This window comes from Protopterus annectens, chromosome 3.part0 (genome assembly GCF_019279795.1).
Source record: "Protopterus annectens isolate FY-2018-M chromosome 3.part0, PAN1.0, whole genome shotgun sequence".
In the NCBI taxonomy this organism is placed as follows: Eukaryota; Metazoa; Chordata; order Ceratodontiformes; family Protopteridae; genus Protopterus; species Protopterus annectens.
Window position 1 is genome coordinate 1,872,064,800 of NC_056731.1, and position 22,175 is coordinate 1,872,086,974.

A 22,175-nucleotide genomic window follows, 5' to 3' on the forward strand; every position below is an offset into this window, starting at 1 on the left:
TACCAAAAAGAACTTTGAGTAGACTCCGGATGCTAGTTGTCCTGCTGGGACTGGCTGGATGGCTCTCTTTTTTAGCAGCTTTGATATTTCTAGTGCTGCTTGTTCCCTTAGACTGGGTGGAACGTCTGGAAGAGACCCCATTTGAATCGTTGGGGTTTGGATAAAGGGGATTTTGTAACCCTCAGATATAATCGACTGCACCTATTTGTCTTGAGTGAGGGAGAGCCAGGCTTGTGGGTACAGCGATAATCTTCCCCCGACTGCCTCCAAAGGTGGACAGTCGGGCAGCACCTCAGGGATGCTGGAAGGGTTTGTCAGAGAGGGTTTCTCTGCTACCCTGATTCTGCGGACCCCCTCTGCCTCTTGGATGGCGTCTGTTGTTGTTGTTCCCCCCTCTGCCTCTAGGGGGGAACTGACCTCTTGCGTCAGGCATGACTCCTTGTGATTTGCGGAACCACATTTTTCCACCCTTTTGACCCTTAGTATATGGTCTAGATGGGGTTGAAAAACGGACTCCTACGGCAGAAAGAGTCTTGCCATCTTGTTCGCATCTGGTCAAAGTATCTTTCACTTGAGGTCCAAACAACGCTGAACCATCAAAGGGGGAGTTAGTGAAAGACGCCTTGAAGGGGTCTGCGAAGTTGCAAAGCCGCATCCAGGTGTGATGCCTTAAAGCCACACCTGTGCCTGCGGCCCTACTCGCTCCATCGGCTGCATAGGAAATAAGCCACATGGAGGAGTTGACAATGGAATTAAGGGTTCCTAGCTGTGAGTTAATTTTGTCCTGAGACCCAGCAGCTGATGGATCCTGTAGAACCTTACCCAGTTCTTTGAGAATGTCTCTTTGAAGACGGGTGTAATGGCATAAGTAATTCAGCGACTGCATGGCAAAGGTCGCTGATGAGAACATCCGCTTGCTGTACCTATCCATTGTCCTAGATTCCTTGTTAGGTGGATGGATAGGCACTGAAGGATCAGCCAGTTCCTTCTTGGTGGCCGCTGCCACCACCATGGCATCAACTGGGACACCTTTAGATAAAAATTGCTTATCCGAAGGGGCTGTTATAAATTTGGAAGGCCTCCGTGGGGTGGGTTCCATCGAATCAGGGGCCGTCCACGCCTTCCGCGCCACCACTTCCATAAGGGGGTCGAAGGGCGGAGACACCCAGGAGGTGGAGGGTCGAGAACCAAAAGCCTCCAGGTAAACTGACTCATCCTCAGAAGGATTAAGGGAAGACCAGTTCCCCCTCTGTTTAAGGATTTCAAGGATGTCAGAGAAGGAAACATCCTCAGAGGGGGACCTTGGGGATCCTTCCTACTCATCCAAGTCGGTATCAGATGTGATGGACTCAGGGGAGTCCACATGCTTCCTCTTACATGTCCTCTTATGCGGGGGTTCACCTGACGGATCAGAAGAAACCTCGGAAGAGGAGGATATTCCCAAAGGGGAAACCTGAGGCGTTGGATCTCTACGGCCGGGGGCGAGAGAGTGGGAAGAGACCTCAGCAGGCACTACAGTGGGAGGAGCTGATGGAGCTGACCGTAGAGCAGGCACTGGGGCCAGTACGCTCATGACCTCGAAGGTGCCCCTATCAGGCAGGCCAGAAGGCTCCCACTCCGAAGAACTAGGAACCCCAGCCGGCACAGACAGGGACGGCTCCGAAGCCGATGTCGGGGCCGAACTCACCAGCGCCGACGCTCCGAGAGGGAGAATGGGTTCGGACAAGGGTCTGATGCCACTCGACCCCTCAGAGCCGGCGAGAGAGTCCAAGCGTCCGGATCCCTCCAAGGATGGCACCATGGACAAGATCGGAGCAGACGACGGAGCCGAAGGGGGAGGTATCGGCTCTGACGTCACAACGGTCACAGCTCCGAGGAGCTCCAGCTCCGAACACTGGGGCAGAGTCGAAGGAGGAATAGTAGGTTGTATGGACGTAGCCGCTGTCTGATGAGACAGGCTGTGAAGCATTTGGGCCAGTGCCTGAGACTTTAACAGTCTGCTACCCACCCTCTCAAGGTCATGGTCGGAAAGCCTGGAAGACCAAGAGGAATGGCTCCGATGGCTCCGCTCCGAGAGTAAAGGTGACCTTGGAGCCGAATGGATAGATTCCAGAGATGGAGATCTGGACCTCTTGCGTGTGGAGGGCATCGAGATTGATGGAGCCGATGGTGCCGTAGAGACTTCGACTCCAGCCGGAGCCGACTGTGAAGATTGAGTCTTAGAGGCATCGGCTCCGGCCGGAGCCGATGCAGGAAGCTGCAATACAGAGATATCGGCTCCAGCCAGAGCCGATCGTGTCACAGAAGGTGAGCCACCATCCGAAGGCTTAGAGCATGGAGCCGACGGTTTGGGAGGCTTCGAAGGCTTCTCTGGCACGGACTTAGCCGGGGAACCTTCGGGCTTTAATAAGCCCCTCAGAATCAACTTATTCCTGCACTCCTGCAGGACTCCTGGGCTGAATGCATGGCACACAGAGCAAGAGTCCTGCAGGTGCAGGGGTCCCAGGCAATAAACACAAGAAGTGTGACCGTCTGTCAGCGACATCTTCTGACAGCACGAGTCACACTTCTTGAAGCCTGAGACTTTTGTCTCTTTCGACATATTGTTGTCGAAAAGAACAAAGTTCTAAATTTAGAAACACACACACACACACACACACACACACACACACACACTCAGAAAGACAGGGATACAGGGTTACTAACAGCACACACACACACTAAGAATCCCTGTGAGGGAAGTTAAGAAAAACGGAAGGGCCTAAGGCCTAACCTAGGGTGGGGAGTATAACTGGGATAAGGGATAAAGATAGGAACTAAAAATTTGAAATAACAGAGAAATTAGCCTATTTAGAAAAAATAATGGGAAAACTAAGTAGAAAAACTAGAATTTTTCTTAATTTTAAACACTAACCTGTGAGCCGGTAAAAGGAGCACCTCGCTAATGAAGCGGCAAACGAGATCTGGGTAGTTACCGCCTAGCATCATGGGATATAGGGTTGCCTCAAGCCGGTAAAATTAGCTCTCGAGCTTTAGTATAGGCCGAGTCGGAGCCGAGGTTTGGCTCCGAACCCATCCAGCAAGAATGAAGGCGAGATTGACAACTTAACATCTGCCATTATTTAGAAACTTCAATTCTCCATGATTTATCAGAAAACCACATATTTCATGAGGAACACAAAGCAAAAATGTAAGGCGAAAATCTGGGCAAAGGAGAGCTGTGGCTATGTATGCTAATGCTTCCTGTGTAGTTGTGATCAGGTTTTTTTTTTTTTTTTTTTTTCTTTACCTGGAGGAGGAGGAACAGCCACCGGAGATAAATTTTCTCATCTTCGAGTTGACCACCCGCAGGAGCTGTGCCTGTGACCTGGTCAAGTGGTCAGACCTGTCCTTCCAAGGCTTCCTTCCTAATTTCTGGTTCTGGGCTTGCTGGGTCTGGGTCCGTCACTTCAGATTCCTGGGAGTGCAAGTTGCAAAACACTGACTGACTTCTGACTGGGCAGGAATTGGGATTCGGGATGGGTCCAGTCCAGATGGGACTCTGCACTCTGCTGCTGCTTACTGCTGCAGTTATATTTATTATTTAGTACACTCACACTTGCTGCACTACTGTAGGGAAAAAAGTTATTTATTATTTGGAACACTTGGCTTGCTCGCTGCACTACTACACTGTACAGAAAATTAAGAATCCACAATTCCCAATGCAATGGCAATGTTCTTTTCTAATCAAGACAGTTACAATCGCCACCATACTACGAACCGAACGTATGTAGTCTAAGGACTGGAGGTAAACACACACAGAAACACAGTTCAACCCCGAGCCCTCAGCCGAATTCTTACTGTCTGGAGGTCTGCCTCATGAAGCTGATGTCATCGTGCATCCCCTGTGTGTGATGACATCAGCAACAACTTCAGCAAGGAAAAACAATTTGAAAAAAAGGGAAACTATCGGTAACTGAAGGGGCCACTCAAGAATTCATGGCACTCTATTATTCTGCCCTCAAAACTGGTAAATACTGAGGAATTTGGTACGGTTGAGAGATGTGGTGTGTTCATGTTACCAATGTCCAATATATTCTAGAGGGAGAAAATTTTAATTCTGGAGAATGATATTTGTTCGAAAGTTGTATTTGTAAGAGGGAATTCCTAATCTAAAGAAGTAGTTTACCTCACCAAATGTTTGGGCTGCCCAGCTTTTTACATTAGAAAAACAGATAGATGTGTCTGGAAAAGAATATATGAACATTTGTATCAGATTAGTAAACAAAATGATAATAATGCACTACATAAGCATTCCAAAACATGCTCGTCTTTTAAAAACGTTTGCTTTGGTATCTTAGAGCAAATTAAGTTTAACCTCAGGGAAGGGGAAATCAAGACTAGGATATAAGAAAAAAGTTAAATGACAGCTTAGACTGCAAGTTTGCTGATTCCTAGTATAAATTAAAACATTTCTTTAAAACCTTTATTGAGCATGAGAACATGTTTTTTATAATCTTTTACAATTTACTGATGTGTTTTTAATATAATTTTTACATTTTTAATACAGCTTTTATACTTAGACTTGCTTAAATCATTCAAATGCACTGTCTCTTTAAGGATGTTCTTTCTTTTTCAATGTCTAATTAATTAGTGGCCTTTTAAGATATAAAAATAAGAGTTCTTTGTAGGAATGTGATTTTGATGAAGTCCTAGTATGTACAGGATGAAAGCACTTAATTCACTCTATTTATATTTTTGGTTTTAAAAAAGCGGTTTTATTAAAGTAAAGGTGAAGTCCAGGTGCTGACTTCTAGCAATACCCCTTGTGGAGTTTAATTGTTTTCATATTGCTACACTTTTTGGAGTTACATCTTTAATCAAACTCAGCTAGCAAGTTTAGTTACTTACTTTTGCTGGAAATCTTTGATGAGTTTCTTTGCTTTATTGTATTTCTTCTCCAGAGCCTGATACTGGCTCTGGGTTTCCTTCAGATGTTCATTGACAGTGTGACAGAGGGTTTGAGCCTCGATCCAGTAAGTTTCCAGCTTCAGCATTCTGTCCTTGTTTTCCTCAATGCTGTACTGGAGCTGTGTTTTCTCTCGTTCCCATCGAATCTTCTCATTCTCTGCAGCCTGCAACTAAATAATCACAGGGGAAAACATAAATACATTTTTAACAGCCATACTGCTGGAAGGATACACTGAAAAGAAAATGTGTACTGAATCGTTTGAGGTTTCTGGGTGGTACGTGGATAAAGACATTTTATTTGAGACACTCCGAAATTATTTTTTAGACCATACTCCTATTTAATCATAGTTGTGGAAATAAGCCAATACTTCCAAGGACAGCACTTTATTTATACCAAGTAAATAAACATTTAAAGATCAGCTCTAATATATTTAATGAAGTACCTCCACCTTTGCCTTTATACTGAGATACCTTCAAAGTCACATGAGCCCTGCACTTTAATAACATAACAACCTTGTAGTGCTTGTAGTGTGGTAGATGCTTCCCTCAAAGCTCAAAGCTTCAAGGAGTGGGAGTCTGTTCAGATCTCCAGTCACTGCTCATGGACAGTTTCCTTTTATGGACAGTGGAGTAACTAGTTGGATGCACCAGTAGGATTGCAGTATTACCAATACAATTATTAAAGTTACCTGGTCTATTACTTAGTAGCAACCTATGGATCTGGTAACATGGTATCACCTTGTACACCTAGCTATTTCCCATGTGGTACACCAGTTAAACTTGATTTACTGCTTACATTTGCAGGTGGGGAGGCAAAGTATCTACTACTTTTATTCCAACAATTCAAAGCTGATGTTCATAAGTTAGAAGACAGGAAGCTACAGTGGAAACTCCAGTTGCTTCTCCAGTAAACAGTACATGAGGACAGTCACAACGAGGTCACAGGAAGCAGACGTCAACTAGGATGATACCACAAAGTAACTGAATCTGCTACTAACCAGAGTTAAAGCATAAAAAGCATTTGATAAATTTTCAGCAAGCATTATGAAGAATTTAGCACTAAGTGAGGTGGTTTGTAGCCGCAGAGCTTTCCTGCCATTTTGGTTCTATGCAGTCTTAAAGTAACTGCACAGCAGTACCAACAGTTACTGATTCTAGTAATCCTTGACGAGTTTAAAGAAGCTGTGTGGATACCACAACCATGTAAACAAATGGAATAGATGGCCTGCTCGAAGATTTAAGGAACGCCGATAACAGTTATTTTCAGAAAAAATGTTTGATGCCAATTTAACTAGAGAAAACATCATGTTAAGGGAAGGATGATGGTGGCAATCCCTAAGTCAGGTAAGGACGCCTTATAGTGCTCACTTATCGTATCGCTGAGGTGAATACACACTATACACTATTTTCTTTGATTTGTCCTCCCACTTACCCCATTTGGGGTGTATCTTTAGTGGAAGAGCCCATCTGGTTTTATTCCAGGTAAGCAAGCAATATGACGAGTTTTGGTTGACTAACCCTGCTAACAGTGCAGTGGTAATGACATCAGTTTCAAGTCTAGACTCTGAGAAGACACCTGATCAACCTAGACAGGATATTTTTTGTCTCACTGCAGAAAGTTCTACAATGTTTCACAGACCTGGATTTCCTCACCGTTCACATTCTGTGAGGATGTCGGGGCAATTTTTAGACAATAGGGTGTCCTTCTTAATGCTTCCCATTGTTTCAAGTTAGTCCTGCCTCCCTCACCTCTCTGTCCCTTCTACATTCTTCACAGAGCTTTTCATCAAAACAATATGCATAATGCTTGGAGTGAAGAGCCTGAAGGAAGAAGTAGGAAGGAAACTGGCATACATTTACATGGTTTACTGCTGACATGATGGTCACTTCCCCTGCTTAGGAGGTTTTTGGCAGAATAGGGATATTTATCAGGCTGTAACGTAACAAAAAAAACAGTGTTTGAGTATTAATTTTATAATCAGAGCAACAAGCCTGAGGGTGTACCTAACACAGTCCCATGATAAAGCATAAAAGAGTTTTGCAGTTCTGAACACAACTGCTATTGTTCCTTCTACTAGTAATAGGACAAAGGTTTGATTATTCTAAGTCTAAAGTACGCAAGCATATAAATCATCCCATTCTGAAATTATGCATCTGTTTCAAACCATCCTAGCATTTGTACCAAGTCAGGTACTGAAGAATATAACAAAAGCTATTACAGGCATTATAACAAATTCTGAGCAGTAATTATAAAGAGGCTAATAAGTACACAGTGTTCCTGAAGAACAAGCTGGGTCTATCCAACTCTCATTTTAAATGTTGTTTTCCCACAGATCAGGTGAAGATCTTTACATACATGCAACACTGGCTCTTCAGGAAAATATTTACAAGGTCACACTGTGCAGCTAGATCATATATCAGTGATAACTGGGAGAGAACAAAGAAGAGGAAGAAAATGCAGGGTATTAGTTATGCATTGTGGGAATGGATGTGTAACACTTCTAAGCTATTAGCTTCCTGCTTAGTAAAATATTAGCTGGTTTCTCTTTTGTACTTAAGGATCCCCTGTACCTAGGCTTATACATATTTAGGCTACTGTTAATACAGATTATAATATATTCCCATTATAACTTGGATACTAAATGGATCCAACACAGAACATGCTGTGTCTTTCAGCTTATCCAGGTTAGGGGTTGCCACAGCGGAACTCCGGTCCGCTAATGTTTAGTAGTGGATTTTTACGTGCCGAGTTACCAGCCCTGATGCACAACCTTCAACAAACGCACGCCCATTCACGCATACCTCCACACAGAAGACGCTCTAGCTGAGAATCGAATGCGACAACCTCTTGCTGTGACGTGACAACGCTACCACAGCACCACTACCGCAGGTTACAAACACAAAAATGAGGACAACTGACACTGACATTAGAATACTAATAAACCAGCATAACTGAAGGACACAAAACTTAGAAAGTTTTCCGCAAGGGAGCGGGGCATACAATTCCCAAGTGAGAGGCTTCATCTCTCCAGCCCCTTTTTCTCTAAAGAAGTCAAAAACATAATGACAATTAAAAAAATGTTCCTGTTCTCCAGCTGTATCATTTGACTGCTGAAAACACTGTGTCTGAATTACACCTGTAATTCATATAATAAACATGTACAGCAACCTTCCCACTGCCTCATGCTCGCTATCAAAAGCCCATGAAATTCAACCTGTTCCAGAAATATCAATAAGGCGCTGTACACAATCACATTAAAACACACACACTTGATAACAATGGACTTCAGTGTTTCTGGTTCAATATTAAAGGACATAAAAACTGCATCTAAATAAATTGCATGGTCTTGATTACACAACTGCTTTATGGCAGAAGGAGACAAATAAACTACCTAGCCTGTTTTTTAAGTGCATTTAACATGCTAACGCGACACCATTCTTACCTTCCCCTTCATCCTTTCTCTACCTGCCCTATGCTTTTTGAATGCCTCTGTGGATTCCCTCTCCATCACCTGTACAAGATGTCCATTCCACAGGACTATATTTCTGTCTTTGAAGAAATTCTCTGACAGATCCAGTGAGTAGTTGGTCCCCCACTCTGCTGCCCATGTCCCTTCTACACCTCGGCCTTCCTGTTCTGGGCAGCAGCTGACTATGTCCCTCCTACACCTTGGCCTTCCTGCTCAGGGCGTCAGCTGCCTATGTCCTTTCTACACCTTGGCCTTTGTGTTCTGGGTGGTATCTGCCTATGTCCCTTCTACACCTTGGCCTTCCTGTTCTGGGCACCATCTGCCTATGTCCCTTCTACACCTCGGCCTTCCTGTTCTGGGCGTCAGCTGCCTATGTCCCTTCTACACCTCAGCCTTCCTGTTCTGGGTGGCACTGTCAACATGATCTTGTGAACCCATATCATAATCCCTCTGCTCTTCCTGTCCTCTACTGAGATGATGCCCATCCTCCTAGTCTCAGATAACATGCTTTCCAAGCAGGCAAGTTTAGGGTGTGGCTTATATATGATGACCACAGAATGATTACCAGTGGATGCAATTTATTTCAAGCAGTGTAAATACTAGTGCTATTGAAACAAACTGCTAAGATTAATAAACTGTAGGCTGTACATCCTAATTTGGACACAGTCTTTTTCTAATGCTGAGTGATGGCAATCTCTAGCAAAATCATTAGGGAGAGATTTGGACTTTCTCTCCATACACTTACTCGTAAGAGGTTATACTCAAAGTTTAAAACCTACTGCAGAGGTTCAGGAGGGGGGCTCTTTCCTTTTTTCCCTATATGCCAAGTCAAAAAGAAGTGATGTCAATTATCCCTACATTTACTGAATTTGTTTACTTTGTCCACAACAGGATTACATGGGATGGTAAAAGATATATGTAAGGTAGGAACTGGTCAGGATTCCTGTAAGATCATGCCAATGACATTCTTTTGACACTGACTCAGTCATTGGTATCAGTTTTGGCAGGTTGGGTTGAGGTTCAAAGGTTCACATGTGATTACTAGTCTAATTATCCCAGGGGGCCTTTTTAAGTCTAGCCATGGGTCCCAAAGGTGAGAATCAAATCTTGCACCTTGCATCTTTAAGGCAAACACCTTAATCATTATGCTAACCCCTAACTCCTTTAACTTATTTTGTACTGTAAAGACTAGTGAAGTGGATTTTGTATACCAAGTTTATGGCTTCACTATGCACAGATAAATACTAGTCTGTAAGTTTGCAGACTGCTACAGGGGCCAGAATCAAACTCTGCACTTTGTATCTGAAGGGTAAAGACCGTAATCATTATGCCAACCCCACCCCTGCAGAATGTGTCTGTTAGGCTACTGAAGTATACCTTAACATGTGAAATAATGTAGGTGTTGGCTGTAGAGTAGCTAGAATGTCTGTTAGGCTATTGAAGTATACCTTAACATGTGAAATAATGTAGGTGTTGGCTGTAGAGTAGCTAGAATGTGTCTGTTAGGCTATTGAAGTATACCTTAACATGTGAAATAATGTAGTTGTTGGCTGTAGAGTAGCTAGAATGTGTCTGTTAGGCTATTGAAGTATACCTTAACATGTGAAATAATGTAGGTGTTGGCTGTAGAGTAGATAGAATGTGTCTGTTAGGCTATTGAAGTATACCTTAACATGTGAAATAATATAGGTGTTGGCTTTAGAGTAGCTAGAATGTGTCTGTTAGGCTATTGAAGTATACTTTAACATGTGAAATAATGTAGGTGTTGGCTGTAGAGTAGCTAGAATGTGTCTGTTAGGCTATTGAAGTATACTTTAACTTGTGAAATAATGTAGGTGTTGGCTGTAGAGTAGCTAGAATGTGTCTGTTAGGCTATTGAAGTACACCTTAACATGTGAAATAATGTAGGTGTTGGCTGTAGAGTAGCTAGAATGTGTCTGTTAGGCTACTGAAGTATACCTTAACATGTGAAATAATGTAGGTGTTGGCTGTAGAGTAGCTAGAATGAGTCTGTTAGGCTTTTGAAATATACCTTAACATGAAATAAGGTAGGTGCTGGCTGTAGAATAGCTAGAATGTGTCTGTTAGACATCTGAAGTATACTTTAACATGTGAAATAATGTAGGTGTTGGCTGTAGAGTAGCTAGAATGTGTCTGTTAGGCATCTGAAGTATACTTTAACATGTGAAATAATGTAGGTGTTGGCTGTAGAGTAGCTAGAATGTTTCTGTTAGGCTTTTGAAGTATACCTTAACATGTGAAATAATGTAGGTGTTGGCTGTAGAGTAGCTAGAATGTGTCTGTTAGGCTATTGAAGTATACCTTAACATGTGAAATAATGTAGGTGTTGGCTGTAGAGTAGCTAGAATGTGTCTGTTAGGCTATTGAAGTATACCTTAACATGTGAAATAATGTAGGTGTTGGCTGTAGAGTAGCTAGAATGTGTCTATTAGGCTATTGAAGTATACCTTAACATGTGAAATAATGTAGGTGTTGGCTGTAGAGTAGCTAGAATGTGTCTGTTAGGCTATTGAAGTATACCTTAACATGTGAAATAATGTAGGTGTTGGCTGTAGAGTAGCTAGAATGTGTCTGTTAGGCTATTGAAGTATACCTTAACATGTGAAATAATGTAGGTGTTGGCTGTAGAGTAGCTAGAATGTGTCTGCTAGGCTATTGAAGTATACCTTAACATGTGAAATAATGTAGGTGTTGGCTGTAGAGTAGCTAGAATGTGTCTGTTAGGCTATTGAAGTATACCTTAACATGTGAAATAATGTAGGTGTTGGCTGTAGAGTAGCTAGAATGTGTCTGTTAGGCTATTGAAGTATACCTTAACATGTGAAATAATGTAGGTGTTGGCTGTAGAGTAGCTAGAATGTGTCTGTTAGGCTATTGATATATACCTTAACATGTGAAATAATGTAGGTGTTGGCTGTAGAGTAGCTAGAATGTGTCTGTTAGGCTTTTGAAGTATACCTTAACATGTGAAATAAGGTAGGTGTTGGCTGTAGAGTAGCTAGAATGTGTCTGTTAGGCTATTGAAGTATACCTTAACATGTGAAATAATGTAGGTGTTGGCTGTAGAGTAGCTAGAATGTGTCTGTTAGGCTATTGAAGTATACCTTAACATGTGAAATAATGTAGGTGTTGGCTGTAGAGTAGCTAGAATGTGTCTGTTAGGCTATTGAAGTATACCTTAACATGTGAAATAATGTAGGTGTTGGCTGTAGAGTAGCTAGAATGTGTCTGTTAGGCTATTGAAGTATACCTTAACATGTGAAATAATGTAGGTGTTGGCTGTAGAGTAGCTAGAATGTGTCTGTTAGGCTATTGAAGTATACCTTAACATGTGAAATAATGTAGGTGTTGGCTGTAGAGTAGCTAGAATGTGTCTGTTAGGCTATTGAAGTATACCTTAACATGTGAAATAATGTAGGTGTTGGCTGTAGAGTAGCTAGAATGTGTCTGTTAGGCTATTGAAGTATACCTTAACATGTGAAATAATGTAGGTGTTGGCTGTAGAGTAGCTAGAATGTGTCTGTTAGGCTATTGAAGTATACCTTAACATGTGAAATAATGTAGGTGTTGGCTGTAGAGTAGCTAGAATGTGTCTGTTAGGCTATTGAAGTATACCTTAACATGTGAAATAATGTAGGTGTTGGCTGTAGAGTAGCTAGAATGTGTCTGTTAGGCTATTGAAGTATACCTTAACATGTGAAATAATGTAGGTGTTGGCTGTAGAGTAGCTAGAATGTGTCTGTTAGGCTATTGAAGTATACATTAACATGTGAAATAATGTAGGTGTTGGCTGTAGAGTAGCTAGAATGTGTCTGTTAGGCTATTGAAGTATACCTTAACATGTGAAATAATGTAGGTGTTGGCTGTAGAGTAGCTAGAATGTGTCTGTTAGTCTATTGAATTATACCTTAACATGTGAAATAATGTAGGTGTTGGCTGTAGAGTAGCTAGAATGTGTCTGTTAGGGTATTGAAGTATACCTTAACATGTGAAATAATGTAGGTGTTGGCTGTAGAGTAGCTAGAACGTCTCTGTTGGGCTATTCAAGTACACCTTAACATGTGAAATAATGTAGGTGTTGGCTGTAGAGTAGCTAGAATGTGTCTGTTAGGCTATTGAAGTATACCTTAACATGTGAAATAATGTAGGTGTTGGCTGTAGAGTAGCTAGAATGTGTCTGTTAGGCTATTGAAGTATACCTTAACATGTGAAATAATGTAGGTGTTGGCTGTAGAGTAGCTAGAATGTGTCTGTTAGGCTATTGAAGTATACCTTAACATGTGAAATAATGTAGGTGTTGGCTGTAGAGTAGCTAGAATGTGTCTGTTAGGCTATTGAAGTATACCTTAACATGTGAAATAATGTAGGTGTTGGCTGTAGAGTAGCTAGAATGTGTCTGTTAGGCTATTGAAGTATACCATAACATGTGAAATAATGTAGGTGTTGGCTGAAGGGTAGCTAGAATGTGTCTGTTAGGCTATTGAAGTATACCTTAACATGTGAAATAATGTAGGTGTTGGCTGTAGAGTAGCTAGAATGTGTCTGTTAGGCTATTGAAGTATACCTTAACATGTGAAATAATGTAGGTGTTGGCTGTAGAGTAGCTAGAATGTGTCTGTTAGGCTATTGAAGTATACCTTAACATGTGAAATAATGTAGGTGTTGGCTGTAGAGTAGCTAGAATGTGTCTGTTAGGCTATTGAAGTATACCTTAACATGTGAAATAATGTAGGTGTTGGCTGTAGAGTAGCTAGAATGTGTCTGTTAGGCTATTGAAGTATACCTTAACATGTGAAATAATGTAGGTGTTGGCTGTAGAGTAGCTAGAGTGTGTCTGTTAGGCTATTGAAGTATACCTTAACATGTGAAATAATGTAGGTGTTGGCTGTAGAGTAGCTAGAATGTGTCTGTTAGGCTATTGAAGTATACCTTAACATGTGAAATAATGTAGGTGTTGGCTGTAGAGTAGCTAGAATGTGTCTGTTAGGCTATTGAAGTATACCTTAACATGTGAAATAATGTAGGTGTTGGCTGTAGAGTAGCTAGAATGTGTCTGTTAGGCTATTGAAGTATACCTTAACATGTGAAATAATGTAGGTGTTGGCTGTAGAGTAGCTAGAATGTGTCTGTTAGGCTATTGAAGTATACCTTAACATGTGAAATAATGTAGGTGTTGGCTGTAGAGTAGCTAGAATGTGTCTGTTAGGCTATTGAAGTATACCTTAACATGTGAAATAATGTAGGTGTTGGCTGTAGCGTAGCTAGAATGTGTCTGTTAGGCTATTGAAGTATACCTTAACATGTGAAATAATGTAGGTGTTGGCTGTAGAGTAGCTAGAATGTGTCTGTTAGGCTATTGAAGTATACCTTAACATGTGAAATAATGTAGGTGTTGGCTGTAGAGTAGCTAGAATGTGTCTGTTAGGCTATTGAAGTATACCTTAACATGTGAAATAATGTAGGTGTTGGCTGTAGAGTAGCTAGAATGTGTCTGTTAGGCTATTGAAGTATACCTTAACATGTGAAATAATGTAGGTGTTGGCTGTAGAGTAGCTAGAATGTGTCTGTTAGGCTATTGAAGTATACCTTAACATGTGAAATAATGTAGGTGTTGGCTGTAGAGTAGCTAGAATGTGTCTGTTAGGCTATTGAAGTATACCTTAACATGTGAAATAATGTAGGTGTTGGCTGTAGAGTAGCTAGAATGTGTCTGTTAGGCTATTGAAGTATACCTTAACATGTGAAATAATGTAGGTGTTGGCTGTAGAGTAGCTAGAATGTGTCTGTTAGGCTATTGAAGTATACCTTAACATGTGAAATAATGTAGGTGTTGGCTGTAGAGTAGCTAGGATGTGTCTGTTAGGCTGGGGAAGTGTGCCGTAACATGGGAAATAATGTAGGTGTTGGCTGTAGAGTAGCTGGAGTGTGTCTGTTAGGCGATTGAAGTATACCTTAACATGTGAAATAATGTAGGTGTTGGCTGTAGAGTAGCTAGAATGTGTCTGTTAGGCTATTGAAGTATACCTTAACATGTGAAATAATGTAGGTGTTGGCTGTAGAGTAGCTAGAATGTGTCTGTTAGGCTATTGAAGTATACCTTAACATGTGAAATAATGTAGGTGTTGGCTGTAGAGTAGCTAGAATGTGTCTGTTAGGCTATTGAAGTATACCTTAACATGTGAAATAATGTAGGTGTTGGCTGTAGAGTAGCTAGAATGTGTCTGTTAGGCTATTGAAGTATACTTTAACATGTGAAATAATGTAGGTGTTGGCTGTAGAGTAGCTAGAATGTGTCTGTTAGGCTATTGAAGTATACCTTAACATGTGAAATAATGTAGGTGTTGGCTGTAGAGTAGCTAGAATGTGTCTGTTAGGCTATTGAAGTATACCTTAACATGTGAAATAATGTAGGTGTTGGCTGTAGAGTAGCTAGAATGTGTCTGTTAGGCTATTGAAGTATACCTTAACATGTGAAATAATGTAGGTGTTGGCTGTAGAGTAGCTAGAATGTGTCTGTTAGGCTATTGAAGTATACCTTAACATGTGAAATAATGTAGGTGTTGGCTGTAGAGTAGCTAGAATGTGTCTGTTAGGCTATTGAAGTATACCCTAACATGTGAAATAATGTAGGTGTTGGCTGTAGAGTAGCTAGAATGTGTCTGTTAGGCTATTGAAGTATACCTTAACATGTGAAATAATGTAGGTGTTGGCTGTAGAGTAGCTAGAATGTGTCTGTTAGGCTATTGAAGTATACTTTAGCATGTGAAATAATGTAGGTGTTGGCTGTAGAGTAGCAAGAATGTGTCTGTTAGGCTATTGAAGTATACCTTAACATGTGAAATAATGTAGGTGTTAGCTGTAGAGTAGCTAGAATGTCTGTTAGGCTATTGAAGTATACCTTAACATGTGAAATAATGTAGGTGTTGGCTGTAGAGTAGCTAGAATGTGTCTGTTAGGCTATTGAAGTATACCTTAACATGTGAAATAATGTAGGTGTTGGCTGTAGAGTAGCTAGAATGTGTCTGTTAGGCTATTGAAGTATACCTTAACATGTGAAATAATGTAGGTGTTGGCTGTAGAGTAGCAAGAATGTGTCTGTTAGGCTATTGAAGTATACCTTAACATGTGAAATAATGTAGGTGTTAGCTGTAGAGTAGCTAGAATGTCTGTTAGGCTATTGAAGTATACCTTAACATGTGAAATAATGTAGGTGTTGGCTGTAGAGTAGCTAGAATGTGTCTGTTAGGCTATTGAAGTATACCTTAACATGTGAAATAATGTAGGTGTTGGCTGTAGAGTAGCTAGAATGTGTCTGTTAGGCTATTGAAGTATACCTTAACATGTGAAATAATGTAGGTGTTGGCTGTAGAGTAGCTAGAATGTGTCTGTTAGGCTATTGAAGTATACCTTAACATGTGAAATAATGTAGGTGTTGGCTGTAGAGTAGCTAGAATGTGTCTGTTAGGCTATTGAAGTATACCTTAACATGTGAAATAATGTAGGTGTTGGCTGTAGAGTAGCTAGAATGTGTCTGTTAGGCTATTGAAGTATACCTTAACATGTGAAATAATGTAGGTGTTGGCTGTAGAGTAGCTAGAATGTGTCTGTTAGGCTATTGAAGTATACCTTAACATGTGAAATAATGTAGGTGTTGGCTGTAGAGTAGCTAGAATGTGTCTGTTAGGCTATTGAAGTATACCTTAACATGTGAAATAATGTAGGTGTTGGCTGTAGAGTAGCTAGAATGTGTCTGTTAGGCTATTGAAGTATACCTTAACATGTGAAATAATGTAGGTGTTGGCTGTAGAGTAGCTAGAATGTGTCTGTTAGGCTATTGAAGTATACCTTAACATGTGAAATAATGTAGGTGTTGGCTGTAGAGTAGCTAGAATGTGTCTGTTAGGCTATTGAAGTATACCTTAACATGTGAAATAATGTAGGTGTTGGCTGTAGAGTAGCTAGAATCTGTCTGTTAGGCTATTGAAGTATACCTTAACATGTGAAATAATGTAGGTGTTGGCTGTAGAGTAGCTAGAATGTGTCTGTTAGGCTATTGAAGTATACCTTAACATGTGAAATAATGTAGGTGTTGGCTGTAGAGTAGCTAGAATGTGTCTGTTAGGCTATTGAAGTATACCTTAACATGTGAAATAATGTAGGTGTTGGCTGTAGAGTAGCTAGAATGTGTCTGTTAGGCTATTGAAGTATACCTTAACATGTGAAATAATGTAGGTGTTGGCTGTAGAGTAGCTAGAATGTGTCTGTTAGGCTATTGAAGTATACCTTAACATGTGAAATAATGTAGGTGTTGGCTGTAGAGTAGCTAGAATGTGTCTGTTAGGCTATTGAAGTATACCTTAACATGTGAAATAATGTAGGTGTTGGCTGTAGAGTAGCTAGAATGTGTCTGTTAGGCTATTGAAGTATACCTTAACATGTGAAATAATGTAGGTGTTGGCTGTAGAGTAGCTAGAATGTGTCTGTTAGGCTATTGAAGTATACCTTAACATGTGAAATAATGTAGGTGTTGGCTGTAGAGTAGCTAGAATGTGTCTGTTAGGCTATTGAAGTATACCTTAACATGTGAAATAATGTAGTTGTTGGCTGTAGAGTAGCTAGAATGTGTCTGTTAGGCTATTGAAGTATACTTTAACATGTGAAATAATGTAGGTGTTGGCTGTAGAGTAGCTAGAATGTGTCTGTTAGGCTATTGAAGTATACCTTAACATGTGAAATAATGTAGGTGTTGGCTGTAGAGTAGCTAGAATGTGTCTGTTAGGCTATTGAAGTATACCTTAACATGTGAAATAATGTAGGTGTTGGCTGTAGAGTAGCTAGAATGTGTCTGTTAGGCTTTTGAAGTATACCTTAACATGTGAAATAATGTAGGTGTTGGCTGTAGAGTAGCTAGAATGTGTCTGTTAGGCTATTGAAGTATACCTTAACATGTGAAATAATGTAGGTGTTGGCTGTAGAGTAGCTAGAATGTGTCTGTTAGGCTATTGAAGTATACCTTAACATGTGAAATAATGTAGGTGTTGGCTGTAGAGTAGCTAGAATGTGTCTGTTAGGCTATTGAAGTATACCTTAACATGTGAAATAATGTAGGTGTTGGCTGTAGAGTAGCTAGAATGTGTCTGTTAGGCTATTGAAGTATACCTTAACATGTGAAATAATGTAGGTGTTGGCTGTAGAGTAGCTAGAATGTGTCTGTTAGGCTATTGAAGTATACCTTAACATGTGAAATAATGTAGGTGTTGGCTGTAGAGTAGCTAGAATGTGTCTGTTAGGCTATTGAAGTATACCTTAACATGTGAAATAATGTAGGTGTTGGCTGTAGAGTAGCTAGAATGTGTCTGTTAGGCTATTGAAGTATACCTTAACATGTGAAATAATGTAGGTGTTGGCTGTAGAGTAGCTAGAATGTGTCTGTTAGGCTATTGAAGTATACCTTAACATGTGAAATAATGTAGGTGTTGGCTGTAGAGTAGCTAGAATGTGTCTGTTAGGCTATTGAAGTATACCTTAACATGTGAAATAATGTAGGTGTTGGCTGTAGAGTAGCTAGAATGTGTCTGTTAGGCTATTGAAGTATACCTTAACATGTGAAATAATGTAGGTGTTGGCTGTAGAGTAGCTAGAATGTGTCTGTTAGGCTATTGAAGTATACCTTAACATGTGAAATAATGTAGGTGTTGGCTGTAGAGTAGCTAGAATGTGTCTGTTAGGCTATTGAAGTATACCTTAACATGTGAAATAATGTAGGTGTTGGCTGTAGAGTAGCTAGAATGTGTCTGTTAGGCTATTGAAGTATACCTTAACATGTGAAATAATGTAGGTGTTGGCTGTAGAGTAGCTAGAATGTGTCTGTTAGGCTATTGAAGTATACCTTAACATGTGAAATAATGTAGGTGTTGGCTGTAGAGTAGCTAGAATGTGTCTGTTAGGCTATTGAAGTATACCTTAACATGTGAAATAATGTAGGTGTTGGCTGTAGAGTAGCTAGAATGTGTCTGTTAGGCTACTGAAGTATACCTTAACATGTGAAATAATGTAGGTGTTGGCTGTAGAGTAGCTAGAATGCGTCTGTTAGACATCTGAAGTATACTTTAACATGTGAAATAATGTAGGTGTTGGCTGTAGAGTAGCTAGAATGTGTCTTTTAGGCTTTTGAAGTATACCTTAACATGTGAAATAATGTAGGTGTTGGCTGTAGAGTAGCTAGAATGTGTCTGTTAGGCTATTGAAGTATACCTTAACATGTGAAATAATGTAGGTGTTGGCTGTAGAGTAGCTAGAATGCGTCTGTTAGGCTATTGAAGTATACCTTAACATGTGAAATAATGTAGGTGTTGGCTGTAGAGTAGCTAGAATGTGTCTGTTAGGCTATTGAAGTATACCTTAACATGTGAAATAATGTAGGTGTTGGCTGTAGAGTAGCTAGAATGTGTCTGTTAGGCTATTGAAGTATACCTTAACATGTGAAATAATGTAGGTGTTGGCTGTAGAGTAGCTAGAATGTGTCTGTTAGGCTTTTGAAGTATACCTTAACATGTGAAATAATGTAGGTGTTGGCTGTAGAGTAGCTAGAATGTGTCTGTTAGGCTATTGAAGTATACTTTAACATGTGAAATAATGTAGGTGTTGGCTGTAGAGTAGCTAGAATGTGTCTGTTAGGCATTTGAAGTATACTTTAACATGTGAAATAATGTAGGTGTTGGCTGTAGAGTAGCTAGAATGTGTCTGTTAGGCTTTTGAAGTATACCTTAACATGTGAAATAATGTAGGTGTTGGCTGTAGAGTAGCTAGAATGTGTCTGTTAGGCTATTGAAGTATACCTTAACATGTGAAATAATGTAGGTGTTGGCTGTAGAGTAGCTAGAATGTGTCTGTTAGGCTATTGAAGTATACCTTAACATGTGAAATAATGTAGGTGTTGGCTGTAGAGTAGCTAGAATGTGTCTATTAGGCTATTGAAGTATACCTTAACATGTGAAATAATGTAGGTGTTGGCTGTAGAGTAGCTAGAATGTGTCTGTTAGGCTATTGAAGTATACCTTAACATGTGAAATAATGTAGGTGTTGGCTGTAGAGTAGCTAGAATGTGTCTGTTAGGCTATTGAAGTATACCTTAACATGTGAAATAATGTAGGTGTTGGCTGTAGAGTAGCTAGAATGTGTCTGTTAGGCTATTGAAGTATACCTTAACATGTGAAATAATGTAGGTGTTGGCTGTAGAGTAGCTAGAATGTGTCTGTTAGGCTATTGAAGTATACCTTAACATGTGAAATAATGTAGGTGTTGGCTGTAGAGTAGCTAGAATGTGTCTGTTAGGCTATTGAAGTATACCTTAACATGTGAAATAATGTAGGTGTTGGCTGTAGAGTAGCTAGAATGTGTCTGTTAGGCTATTGATATATACCTTAACATGTGAAATAATGTAGGCGTTGGCTGCAGAGTAGCTAGAATGTGTCTGTTAGGCTTTTGAAGTATACCTTAACATGTGAAATAAGGTAGGTGTTGGCTGTAGAGTAGCTAGAATGTGTCTGTTAGGCTATTGAAGTATACCTTAACATGTGAAATAATGTAGGTGTTGGCTGTAGAGTAGCTAGAATGTGTCTGTTAGGCTATTGAAGTATACCTTAACATGTGAAATAATGTATGTGTTGGCTGTAGAGTAGCTAGAATGTGTCTGTTAGGCTATTGATATATACCTTAACATGTGAAATAATGTAGGCGTTGGCTGTAGAGTAGCTAGAATGTGTCTGTTAGGCTACTGAAGTATACCTTAACATGTGAAATAATGTAGGTGTTGGCTGTAGAGTAGCTAGAATGCGTCTGTTAGGCTATTGAAGTATACCTTAACATGTGAAATAATGTAGGTGTTGGCTGTAGAGTAGCTAGAATGTGTCTGTTAGGCTATTGATATATACCTTAACATGTGAAATAATGTAGGCGTTGGCTGTAGAGTAGTTAGAATGTGTCTGTTAGGCTATTGAAGTATACCTTAACATGTGAAATAATGTAAGTGTTGGCTGTAGAGTAGCTAGAATGTGTCTGTAAAGCTACTGAAGTATACCTTAACATGTGAAATAAGGTAGGTGTTGGCTGTAGAGTAGCTAGAATGTATCTGTTAGGCTTTTGAAATATACCTTAACGTGAAATAAGGCAGGTGTTGGCTGTAGAGTAGCTAGAATGTGTATGTTAGGCTTTTGAAGTATACCTTAACATGTGAAATAAGGTAGGTGTTGGCTGTAGAGTAGCTAGAATGTGTCTGTTAGGCTATTGAAGTATACCTTAACATGTGAAATAATGTAGGTGTTGGCTGTAGAGTAGCTAGAATGTGTCTGTTAGGCTATTGAAGTATACCTTAACATGTGAAATAATGTAGGTGTTGGCTGTAGAGTAGATAGAATGTGTCTGTTAGGCTATTGAAGTATACCTTAACATGTGAAATAATATAGGTGTTGGCTTTAGAGTAGCTAGAATGTGTCTGTTAGGCTATTGAAGTATACTTTAACATGTGAAATAATGTAGGTGTTGGCTGTAGAGTAGCTAGAATGTGTCTGTTAGGCTATTGAAGTATACTTTAACTTGTGAAATAATGTAGGTGTTGGCTGTAGAGTAGCTAGAATGTGTCTGTTAGGCTATTGAAATATACCTTAACGTGAAATAAGGTAGGTGTTGGCTGTAGAATAGCTAGAATGTGTCTGTTAGGCTTCTGAAGTATACTTTAACATGTGAAATAATGTAGGCGTTGGCTGTAGAGTAGCTAGAATGTGTCTGTCAGGCTTTTGAAGTATACCTTAACATGTGAAATAATGTAGGTGTTGGCTGTAGAGTAGCTAGAATGTGTCTGTTAGGCTATTGAAGTATACTTTAACATGTGAAATAATGTAGGTGTTGGCTGTAGAGTAGCTAGAATGTGTCTGTTAGGCATCTGAAGTATACTTTAACATGTGAAATAATGTAGGTGTTGGCTGTAGAGTAGCTAGAATGTGTCTGTTAGGCTTTTGAAGTATACCTTAACATGTGAAATAATGTAGGTGTTGGCTGTAGAGTAGCTAGAATGTGTCTGTTAGGCTATTGAAGTATACCTTAACATGTGAAATAATGTAGGTGTTGGCTGTAGAGTAGCTAGAATGTGTCTGTTAGGCTATTGAAGTATACCTTAACATGTGAAATAATGTAGGTGTTGGCTGTAGAGTAGCTAGAATGTGTCTGTTAGGCTACTGAAGTATACCTTAACATGTGAAATAATGTAGGTGTTGGCTGTAGAGTAGCTAGAATGTGTCTGTTAGGCTTCTGAAGTATACTTTAACATGTGAAATAATGTAGGCGTTGGCTGTAGAGTAGCTAGAATGTGTCTGTTAGGCTTTTGAAGTATACCTTAATATGTGAAATAATGTAGGTCTTGGCTGTAGAGTAGCTAGAATGTGTCTGTTAGGCTATTGAAGTATACTTTAACATGTGAAATAATGTAGGTGTTGGCTGTAGAGTAGCTAGAATGTGTCTGTTAGGCATCTGAAGTATACTTTAACATGTGAAATAATGTAGGTGTTGGCTGTAGAGTAGCTAGAATGTTTCTGTTAGGCTTTTGAAGTATACCTTAACATGTGAAATAATGTAGGTGTTGGCTGTAGAGTAGCTAGAATGTGTCTGTTAGGCTATTGAAGTATACCTTAACATGTGAAATAATGTAGGTGTTGGCTGTAGAGTAGCTAGAATGTGTCT

At 40.0% G+C, this 22,175-nt stretch overlaps 1 protein-coding gene across 1 annotated transcript in view; it reads right to left on the reverse strand.

Annotated features, from left to right (window-relative positions):
• The window catches only part of PPP1R9A (protein phosphatase 1 regulatory subunit 9A), a 2,260,036-nt gene that overhangs the window by 494,504 nt on the left and 1,743,357 nt on the right, over nucleotides 1-22,175 (reverse strand). Inside the window, exon 9 of the mRNA XM_044065941.1 lies at nucleotides 4,891-5,120. Within this exon, the coding sequence (XP_043921876.1) occupies nucleotides 4,891-5,120 (230 nt within the window). The remainder of the gene's footprint in view (nucleotides 1-4,890; nucleotides 5,121-22,175) is intronic.